General features: G+C 40.8%; 1 protein-coding gene across 1 annotated transcript in view; it reads right to left on the bottom strand.

Moving 5' to 3' along the window:
* Nucleotides 1-12,111, bottom strand: part of arhgef28a (Rho guanine nucleotide exchange factor (GEF) 28a) — a 135,514-nt gene that overhangs the window by 103,429 nt on the left and 19,974 nt on the right. Inside the window, exons 4-5 of the mRNA XM_062989040.1 lie at nt 5,930-5,976; nt 1,401-1,467 (exon numbers count right to left, since the gene is read on the bottom strand). Of these exons, the coding sequence (XP_062845110.1) occupies nt 1,401-1,467; nt 5,930-5,976 (114 nt within the window). The remainder of the gene's footprint in view (nt 1-1,400; nt 1,468-5,929; nt 5,977-12,111) is intronic.

Raw genomic sequence — 12,111 nt, 5'->3', positions numbered from 1 at the left:
TGTGTGTGAGGGGGAACTAAAAAGATTAGCTGTGGGGCAGCTTTCGGTGGTGGACAGGGGTAAGCATGGCCACTCTGACTGGTCTGTGACTATACAGCAATAACTTCCTCAGCAATTTGAGCTACAGTAGCACGTCTGTTGGATCGGGCCACACGGGCCAGCGTTCACTCCCCACATGCATCAATAAGCTTTGGCTTTAATAATAAGCTTTTTTGTTGTATTTCTATCTATCTATCTATCTATCTATCTATCTATCTATCTATCTATCTATCTATCTATCTATCTATTTTAACAATATTATAACAATACATGTTTGTATTAAAAATATTTAATTTCAGTAATGTTTCAGTCAAAAGTATGATCATTTTAGAACATTTACTAATTACATATTATTTTTTGGCAAGATCACATTTCCCTCAGCTGTTTTAAGATAATTCTTCTTTTTTTTCCTTCCGATCTAGTCATATCAAACTACCAGATCAAATTTCACTTTCTCTACTGCTGCTGACCTTCACTCCTGAGGCCAGCAGTTGTTTAGATGTTCGTCTGGGTTATTTTGTGACCTGCTGGATAAGTCATCACTGCATTCTTGGTGAAATTTTGGTAGGCTGGCCACTTCTGGGAAGGTTCACTACTATTCTAAAAAATGTTTTCTATTTGTGGATGACGGCTCTCACTGTGGTTCACTGGAGTCCCAGAGTCTTAGCAATGGCTTTTGATTTTGTTTTACATCTGTATTAGAATTTTTTTTTTTTTAATGTGGCATTATGTGCTGATCTTTAGGACTTTCTAGCCTGCTTCACATTGCCAGACAGGTTCTATTTGAGTGAAGTTTAGATTCAACAAGTCTGGCAGTAATCATGCCTGAGTGTGGTAGTGAAACTGAACTTAAGTGTCAACTTGTTTATTTAGTAACTAAAAGGAGAATTGCTTTTTTTTCCACAAGGGGTCACGCAGGGCTGAGCAACATTTTTTTTATTTAATAAATGATCATCATTAAAAAATTAAACGTAGTTGGGGGGGGGGGGGGGGGGGGGGGAATCTCATAGAGTGCAGTATCGCTTGTGAAGAGCCACGCACTGCCATCTGTGATCAGCCGCCCCGCTAGTGCAGCAACCTCAACTGGTCAGTCCTAACTTATTCAGCCATGGTCCTTCCCCTTACAGACATACAATTTTAAAAAATACAACTATTTCATCTGCAACATTTTGGTAATACTGTACAATACAGTCATGTTTGATAGATTCAAAACATATCTATGGATGTACTATCAGATATAACAGATAAAAAAAGGGTATTGGCTGTTATGCTGTGGTATGATATTTAAAGTTTGCTTGATGTACATCAATGCAGTAATAAAAAGCAATAAGCTGACAGCAGACAAACTGATAAATAAATACCTGAGTCACTCATGCTGAAACTCTCATCATCATGATCCGATAAGGGTACAAGCTGTTCTTCAAAAACCTGATGAAAACAACAAGACAAGCAGTAAACATGTGTAGCTGTAAGAACATTAGCTGAAGTCATGTACATTAAAATCTTTGGTTGTGTTCTTAAAATGAATACCCAATATATTTAAAACCCCAAATCAAAAAATATTGGGACAGCATGAAAAATGTAAATAAAATAAAAACACGGTGTTCCTTAAATTTACTTTGACTTTTATTTGACTGCAGACAGTTTCAACCCAAGATATTTCATGTTTTGTCTGCTTAACTTCATTTCATTTGTTAATATACCTCCATTCCTGCATTTCAGGCCTGCAACACATTCAAAAATAATTTGGACATGGGCAAAATAGGGCCCATGTTTAAAAAAAAAAAATGGACGCCGTGTGCTCCGGACCAAAGACAAAAAAGACCATCCAGACTGTTTTCAGGAACAAGTCCAAAAGCCAGGGTCTGTCATGGTATGGGACTATGTCAGTGCCCCTGGCAAAGGTCATTTACATGGCTGTGGAAGAAGAGGGTACAGGTACTGGACTGGCCTGCCTGCAGTCCTGACCTGTCCCAAATAGAGAATGTCTGGAGAATTTTGAAACGGAAAATGCAACAATGACGACCCCGTACTGTTGCACAGATGTGTTTACACAAATATAATATAATAAAATATAATACAATGTAATAAAATATAATATAACATATGGCAAGCCAAACAGGAAAAATACAGCAAACACTGATATATATGGAATGAAACTGATATACAGTGGGGCCAAAAAGTATTTAGTCAGCCACTGATTGTGCAGGTTCTCCTACTTAGAAAGATGAGAGAGGTCTGTAATTTTCATCATAGGTACACTTCAACTATGAGAGACAAAATGAGAAAAAAAAATCCAGGAAATCACATTGTAGGATTTTTAAAGAATTTTTTTGTAAATTATGGTGGAAAATAAGTATTTGGTCAATAACAAAAGTTCAACTCAATACTTTGTAACATAACCTTTGTTGGCAATGACAGAGGTCAAACGTTTCCTGTAAGTCTTCACCAGGTTTGCACACACTGGAGCTGGTATTTTGGCCCATTCCTCCATGCAGATCTCCTCTAGAGCAGTGATGTTTTGGGGCTGTCGCTGGGCAACACGGACTTTCAACTCCTTCCACAAATTTTCTATGGGGTTGAGGTCTGGAGACTGGTTAGGCCACTCCAGGACCTTGAAATGCTTTTTACGGAGCCACTCCTTCGTTGCCCGAGTGGTGTGTTTGGGATCATTGTCATGCTGGAAGACCCAGCCACGTTCCATCTTCAATGCTCTCACTGATGGAAGGAGGTTTTGGCTTAAAATCTCACGATACATGGCCCCGTTCATTCTTCCCTTAACACGGATCAGTCGTCTTGTCCCCTTTGCAGAAAAACAGCCCCAAAGCATGATGTTTCCACCCCCATGCTTCACAGTAGGTATGGTGTTCTTGGGATGCAACTCAGCATTCTTCTTCCTCCAAACACGACGAGTTGAGTTTTTACCAAAAAGTTCCATTTTGGTTTCATCTGACCACATGATATTCTCCCAATCCTCTTCTGGATCATCCATATGCTCTCTGGCAAACTTCAGATGGACCTGGACATGTACTGGCTTAAGCAGGGGGACACGCCTGGCACTGCAGGATTTGAGTCCCTCTCGGCGTAGTGTGTTACTGATGGTAGCCTTTGTTACTTTGGTCCCAGCTCTCTGCAGGTCATTCATCAGGTCCCTCCGTGTAGTTCTGGGATTTTTGCTCACCGTTCTCATGATCATTTTGACCCCACGGGATGAGATCTTGACCCCAAGGGAGATTATCAATGGTCTTGTATGTCTTCCATTTTCTTACAATTGCTCCCACATTTGATTTATTCACACCAACCTGCTTGCCTATTGTAGATTCACTCTTCCCAGCCTGGTGCAGGTCTACAATTTTCTTCCTGGTGTCCTTCGACAGCTCTTTGGTCTTGGCCATGGTTGAGTTTGGAGTCTGACTGTTTGAGGCTGTGGACAGGTGTCTTTTATACAAATAACGAGGTCAAACTGGTGCCATTAATACAGGTAACGAGTGGAAAACAGAAGAGCTTCTTAAAGAAGAAGTTACAGGTCTGTGAGAGCAAGAAATCTTGCTTGTTTGTGGGTGACCAAATACTTATTTTCCACCATAATTTACAAATAAATTCTTTAAAAATCCTACAATGTGATTTCCTGGATTTTTTTTTCTCATTTTGTCTCTCATAGTTGAAGTGTACCTATGATGAAAATTACAGACCTCTCTCATCTTTCTAAGTAGGAGAACCTGCACAACCAGTGGCTGACTAAATACTTTTTGGCCCCACTGTATATGGAATGAAACTCAATATATATAAAATGAAACTCGAGATATATAAAATGAAACTCGATATATATGGAATAAAACTCAATATATATAAAATGAAACTCGATATATATAGAATGAAAACTGATATATATAAAATGAAACTGATATATATGGAATGGAAACTGATATATATAAAATGAAACTGATATATACGTATATATATATATATATATATATATATATACGTATATATATATATATATATATATATATATATATATGTATATATACTGTGTATATATATACTGTGTGTATATATATACACAGTGTATCACAGAAGTGAGTACACCCCTCACATTTCTGCAAATATTTCATTATATCTTTTCATGGGACAACACTATAGACATGAAACTTGGATATAACTTAGAGTAGTCAGTGTACAACTTGTATAGCAGTGTAGATTTACTGTCTTCTGAAAATAACTCAACACACAGCCATTCATGTCTAAATAGCTGGCAACATAAGTGAGTACACCCCACAGTGAACATGTCCAAATTGTGCCAAAATGTGTCGTTGTCCCTCCCTGGTGTCATGTGTCAAGGTCCCAGGTGTAAATGGGGAGCAGGGCTGTTAAATTTGGTGTTTTGGGTACAATTCTCTCATACTGGCCACTGGATATTCAACATGGCACCTCATGGCAAAGAACTCTCTGAGGATGTGAGAAATGGAATTGTTGCTCTCCACAAAGATGGCCTGGGCTATAAGAAGATTGCTAACACCCTGAAACTGAGCTACAGCATGGTGGCCAAGGTCATACAGCGGTTTTCCAGGACAGGTTCCACTCGGAACAGGCTTCGCCAGGGTCGACCAAAGAAGTTGAGTCCACGTGTTCGGCGTCATATCCAGAGGTTGGCTTTAAAAAATAGACACATGAGTGCTGCCAGCATTGCTGCAGAGGTTGAAGACGTGGAAGGTCAGCCTGTCAGTGCTCAGACCATACGCCGCACACTGCATCAACTCGGTCTGCATGGTCGTCATCCCAGAAGGAAGCTGACGCACAAGAAAGCCCGCAAACAGTTTGCTGAAGACAAGCAGTCCAAGAACATGGATTACTGGAATGCCCTGTGGTCTGACGAGACCAAGATAAACTTGTTTGGTTCAGATGGTGTCCAGCATGTGTGGCGGCGCCCTGGTGAGAAGTACCAAGACAACTGTATCTTGCCTACAGTCAAGCATGGTGGTGGTAGCATCATGGTCTGGGGCTGCATGAGTGTTGCTGGCACTGGGGAGCTGCAGTTCATTGAGGGAAACATGAATTCCAACATGTACTGTGACACTCTGAAACAGAGCATGATCCCCTCCCTTCGAAAACTGGGCCTCATGGCAGTTTTCCAACAGGATAACGACCCCAAACACAACCTCCAAGATGACAACTGCCTTGCTGAGGAAGCTGAAGGTAAAGGTGATCGACTAAACCCAATTGAGCACCTGTGGCGCATCCTCAAGTGGAAGGTGGAGGAGTTCAAGGTGTCTAACATCCACCAGCTCCGTGATGTCATCATGGAGGAGTGGAAGAGGATTCCAGTAGCAACCTGTGCAGCTCTGGTGAATTCCATGCCCAGGAGGGTTAAGGCAGTGCTGGATAATAATGGTGGTCACACAAAATATTGACACTTTGGGCACAATTTGGACATGTTCACTGTGGGGTGTACTCACTTATGTTGCCAGCCATTTAGACATTAATGGCTGTGTGTTGAGTTATTTTCAGAAGACAGTAAATCTACACTGCTATACAAGTTGTACACTGACTACTCTAAGTTATATCCAGGTTTCATGTCTATAGTGTTGTCCCATGAAAAGATATAATAAAATATTTGCAGAAATGTGAGGAGTGTACTCACTTTTGTGATACACTGTACATAAAATGAAACTCAATATATATGGAATGAATTTCAATATATATGGAATGAAAACTGATATATATAAAATGAAACTGATATATATGAAATGGAAACTGATATATATAAAATGAAACTGATATATATATATATATTTTTTTTTTTATGATCTCTTGAACACTATTTAAACCTGAATTGCTACAATATTTTAAGTGAGATAAATGAATCACGCAGACACACAGAGGCACTTACATTGTCCACCAGAGCAGAATCATCTAAGCTTGTCCGGCGTTTAAGATCTGCAAAAATACAGAAGTTTCAAAAATAAACAATATAAAACTATAAGAGACTATAAAAACACCTTGTCATTCTAAAATAAAAAAGACAAAAGCAGCAAGTATTATATAAAGACATCTGCAATCACATCCTCTAAATGCTAGAGATCCACATACACGTTTATTGCCAAAGTGCTGAACATCATGTCCTTTCAGGATTGGGAGGATATTGATATTGACAAGTGGTAAAGTGGCACACAAACACCCCATAGGTCGATTCCAGGGGAGTAAAGCAGCAATTACTATGGTAACCGATCACGGGAGGCGTGTGTGTGTTAATTGCGTCAGGTCTTGGGGCTGATTCGTAACTGCTCTTAAAAAAACAAGTAGTGGATGTTCTTGTTTTCTTTTTTATTTACTTTTCTTTGTATTTCAGGTGACAAAAATATTAAATTATGTTCAAATAAAAGAAAACAATTTATAGAACATCTGATGTTGTCTATCATTCAAAATGAATTCAATAATTCCAATTAAAAAAAAGCTCAAAAGTTTACATGTGTAAATCAGTAATATGATTTTTGTCTGTAGCATATTGACTGTAAGGTACAAGGCTACAGTGGGGTCAAAAAGTATTTAGTCAGCCACTGATTGTGCAGGTTCTCCTACTTAGAAAGATGAGAGAGGTCTGTAATTTTCATCATAGGTACACTTCAACTATGAGAGACAAAATGAGAAAAAAAAAATCCAGAAAATCACATTGTAAGATTTTTAAAGAATTTATTTGTAAATTATGGTGGAAAATAAGTATTTGGTCAATAACAAAAGTTCAACTCAATACTTTGTAACATAACCTTTGTTGGCAATGACAGAGGTCAAACGTTTCCTGTAAGTCTTCACCAGGTTTGCACACACTGTAGCTGGTATTTTGGCCCATTCCTCCATGAAGATCTCCTCTAGAGCAGTGATGTTTTGGGGCTGTCGCTGGGCAACACGGACTCCACAGTGGCTAGGCCACTCCAGGACCTTGAAATGCTTTTTACGGAGCCACTCCTTCGTTGCCCGAGCGGTGTGTTTGGGATCATTGTCATGCTGGAAGACCCAGTCACGTTCCATCTTCAATGCTCTCACTGATGGAAGGAGGTTTTGGCTTAAAATCTCACGATACATGGCCCCGTTCATTCTTCCCTTAACACGGATCAGTCGTCCTGTCCCCTTTGCAGAAAAACAGCCCCAAAGCATGATGTTTCCACCCCCATGCTTCACAGTAGGTATGGTGTTCTTGGGTTTTTCTTCTTCCTCCAAACACGACGAGTTGAGTTTTTACCAAAAAGTTTCATTTTGGTTTCATCTGACCACATGATATTCTCCCAATCCTCTTCTGGATCATCCATATGCTCTCTGGCAAACATCAGACGGGCCTGGACATGTACTGGCTTAAGCAGGGGGACACGCCTGGCACTGCAGGATTTGAGTCCCTCTCGGCGTAGTGTGTTACTGATGGTAGCCTTTGTTACTTTGGTCCCAGCTCTCTGCAGGTCATTCATCAGGTCCCTCCGTGTAGTTCTGGGATTTTTGCTCACCGTTCTCATGATCATTTTGACCCCACGGGATGAGATCTTGACCCCAAGGGAGATTATCAATGGTCTTGTATGTCTTCCATTTTCTTACAATTGCTCCCACAGTTGATTTATTCACACCAACCTGCTTGCCTATTGTAGATTCACTCTTCCCAGCCTGGTGCAGGTCTACAATTTTCTTCCTGGTGTCCTTCGACAGCTCTTTGGTCTTGGCCATGGTTGAGTTTGGAGTCTGACTGTTTGAGGCTGTGGACAGGTGTCTTTTATACAGATAACGAGGTCAAACTGGTGCCATTAATACAGGTAATGAGTGGAGGACAGAAGAGCTTCTTAAAGAAGAAGTTACAGGTCTGTGAGAGCCAGAAATCTTGCTTGTTTGTTATTGACCAAATACTTATTTTCCACCATAATTTACAAATAAATTCTTTAAAAATCCTACAATGTGATTTCCTGGATTTTTTTTTCTCATTTTGTCTCTCATAGTTGAAGTGTACCTATGATGAAAATTACAGACCTCTCTCATCTTTCTAAGTAGGAGAACCTGCACAATCAGTGGCTGACTAAATACTTTTTGACCCCACTGTATATATACACTGATCAGCCATAACATTAAAACCACCTCGTTTCTACACTCACTGTCCATTTTATCAGCTCCACTCACCATATAGAAGCACTTCGTAGTTCTACAATTACTGACTGTAGTCCATCTGTTTCTCTGCATTTTTATTTAGCCTGCTTTCACCCTGTTCTTCAATGGTCAGGACCGCCACAGGACCTTCACAGAGCAGCTATTATTTAGGTGGTGGATCATTCTCAGAACTGCAGTGACAATGATATGGTGGTGGTGTGTTAGTGTGTGTTGTGCTGGTATGAGAGGATCAGACACAGCAGCGCTGCTGGAGTTTTTAAATACTGTGTCCACTCATTGTCAACTCTATTAGACACTCCTACCTAGTTGGTCCACCTTGTGGATGTAAAGTCAAAGAGGTTCGCTCATCTATTGCTGCGCTGTTAGCAGGATATTTTATCGTACCAGCACAACACACACTAACACACCACCACCATGTCAGTGTCACTGCAGTGCTGAGAATGATCCACCACCTAAATAATACCTGCTCTGTAGTGGTCCTGGAAGAGTCCTGACCATTGAAGAAGAGCATAAAAGGGGGCTAACAAAGCATGCAGAGAAACAGATGGACTACAGTCAGTAATTGTAGAACTACAACGTGCTACATACATACATGTAAAACGATGCTATCAAAGCAAATGTATAATAAGACTGAGTCGGGCTGCCTTGTTTACACTTCACCTGGTAATCGATGTATATACTCGCACTCTTAATAGCTTTTTACTAAATCACAACCTTTACCACTAATAAACTTAAATATAGCACCCACCCTTGGTTAATGGTGGCGCAGCGGTAAGTCAAAGCACAAGTTCAAATCTCAGCTCTGCTACTGGCAGGCTGGGTGTTTATACAGAGATGAGGGAGGGTGAATATGCTGGAGGGGATCTAGTTTTGACTTCTGTTTAATGGGGATAATGGAGATCAGTGCATAAGCTCTCTGTGCGCAGTACGGGTATCTACACCGACTAGGCATAACATTATGACCACTGAGAGGTGAAGTGAATAACACTTCATCTCAGCACCTGTTAGTAAATGGGATATATTAGGCAGCAAGTGAACATTTTATCCTCAAAGTTGATGTGTTAGAAGAAGGATAAATTGGCAAGCGTAAGGATTTGAGCAAGTTTGACAAGGGCCAAATTGTGCTGGCTAGACGACTGGGTTAGAGCATTTCCAAAACTGCAGCTCTTGTGGGATGTTCCCGGTCTGAAGGTCATCTATCAAAAGTGGTACAAGGAAGGAACAGTGGTAAACCGGCAACAGGGTCATGGGCAGCCAAGGCTCATTGATGCACGTGAGGAGCGATCCAACACACGAGCTACTGTAGCTCAAATTGCTCAAGAAGTTAATGCTGGTTCCGATAGAAAGCTGTCCAAATACACAGTGAATCGCAGTTTGTTGCGTATGGGCAACGTTCTGCTGGGAAACCTTGGGGTCTGCCATCCACGTGGACACGTACCACCTACCTAAGCATTGCTGCAGACCATGTAATAATGGATCTGCTGCTAACATCCTAGTGCCAGATACCACAGCACACCTTCAGGGGTCAAGTGGAGTCCATGCCTCAATGGGACAGGGCTGTTTTGGCAGCATAAGGGGGCTCAATACAATATTAGGAAGGTGGTCATAATGTTGTGCCTTATCGGGGTATATGAACCCGCTACATACTGCCTACTGCCTTCCTTGATCAGGAGTGGAGGTCTTGGTATGATTGGGTAACTGAATATGAATAAATTAGGAGCAACATTGGGGGAAATGCATTAATAGTAATAATAATAATAACAATTATTTTAAATTAAAAAAGCAGTTTGTAAGTAGGTAGGTCCATTTAAATTCCAACTGATGAGCTCCATATGTTGTCATATCACCCAACATAATTGTATACAGAGAAATACAAAACAGAAACACGCCTAAAATGGACCTTGACATCGCTATCGTTATAAAATTATAATTCTGAATTTAGATGCATGGTAAAATAAATAAATGACTTGGCTGAGCATCTCATCAGGTTTTGTGAAATCCAATCACATTTCTCTAACTGAGATGTAAAATATCATGTATCATGACCAATTTAACTGTGTGAATGTAAATGCACTCTCAAAAACTGCCCAGTTGTTTATGTGCTAGTGATTGAGAAAAAACACACATCTCCACAAGCAGTAATGGTTTCTGTTCAGCCTTGTTCTCCTCGCCCGCCCACCAAAAATGCATCTGTCCTCATACTGGAGATGTTTGGAAAACCCAGTTCAGTCTCACAAAGGCTTTTCTGTATGGCATGCGAGTATCTGCGAGTGTGTAATGATCACCATCCCACATCCTACCACAATGTCCTACTGAGTGAGCCAAATTCACCCAGTGTACCCCCAACAACACCGCTAGAGTTAACTCACACTGACAGGAAAAAGGGGGAGGTGGGTGGAGAGGAGAACAAAAAAGGCAAGGAGGTCAAAAAGAGCGTAAATAGACAACTCGCATCACAAAAGAGTGGAAAATCATCTGCAGTGTGAACTTCAAAGTCTTTCCAGTTACTAACACTTAATAAAATATGTGGCCAAATGTTTTTAGACACCTGATCATGAGCTTGTTGAACATTCCATTCCAAAACCATGGTCATTAACAAGTAAACCCCCCTTCCCCCGACCCTTTTTTTTGGCTACTCTTTGGAGAAGACTTCAGAAGAGATTTTCTAGTGTCTGTGGGACACTGCGTACATTTAGTTCACAATGTGGTACTCAATCGAGGTTTTGAGCTGAGGCCAGGGCTCTGTGCAGGGCACTGGAGTTTATCCATATAAAACTTGTCAAACCTTGTCTTTAGAGATTATGCTAGACAGTAAAATAAAGCTAAAGAAGCTAGCATTATCCCAGACAGTATCCCACCACCGCTGAAGACTTCAAGCTCTCGAGCTACTCAACCTGGAGTAGCTGGAAAGCTTGCTGTCTGGTTAAAGAGTCTGCATTAGTGATAGATAATTAGCGGAGACGATGATTCAAAACGACACAAATAAAATAACTGACCACAATCAAATTAGGAGAAAATCAGCCATAACATTAAAACCACCTCCTTGTTTCTACACTCACTGTCCATTTTATCAGCTCCACTTACCATATAGAAGTACTTTGTAGTTCTACAATTACTGACTGTAGTCTATATGTTTCTCTGCATGCTTTGTTAGCCCCATTTCACCATGTTCTTCAATGGTCAAGATTCTCCCAGGACCACTACAGAGCAGGTATTATTTGGGAGATGGATCATTCTCAGCACTGCAGTGACACTGACATGGTGGTGGTGTGTTAGAGTGTGTTGTGCCGGTATGAGTGGATAAGACACAGCAGTGCTGATTGAGTTTCTGCTGCTGGACTGAGAATAGTCCACCAACCAAAAAAAACATCCAGCCAACAGTTCCCCATGGGCAGCGTCCTGTGACCACTGATGAAGGTCTAGAAGATGACCAACTCAAACAGCAGCAATAGATGAGCGATCGTCTCTGACTTTACATCTACAAAGTGGACCAACTAGGTAGGAGTGTCTAATAGAGTGGACAGAGAGTGGACGCGACATTTAAAAACTCAATCAGCGCTGCTGTGTCTGATCCACTCATACCAGCACAACACACACTAACACACCACCACCATGTCATTGTCACTGCAGTGCTGAGAATGATCCACCACCTAAATAATACCTGCTCTGTGGTGGTCCTGTGGAGCTCCTGACCATTGAAGAACAGGGTGAAAGCAGGTTAAAAAAAAGTATGTTCAGAAACAGATGGACTACAGTCAGTAATTGCAGAACTACGAAGTGCTCCTATATGGTAAGTGGAGTTGATCAAATGGACAGTAAGTGTAGAAACAAGGAGGTGGTTTTAATGTTACGGCTGATCAGGGTATAGTGTATTTTAGTAGCATATTTAGCTAGTTTAGATTGTAGATCATAACTTTGTTAGCGACCACTTCA

This window comes from Trichomycterus rosablanca, chromosome 26, assembly GCF_030014385.1.
Source record: "Trichomycterus rosablanca isolate fTriRos1 chromosome 26, fTriRos1.hap1, whole genome shotgun sequence".
Classification (NCBI taxonomy): Eukaryota; Metazoa; Chordata; class Actinopteri; order Siluriformes; family Trichomycteridae; genus Trichomycterus; species Trichomycterus rosablanca.
Note: the sequence above shows the minus strand (reverse complement) of the source record. Positions and strands in the feature narration are given on the sequence as shown.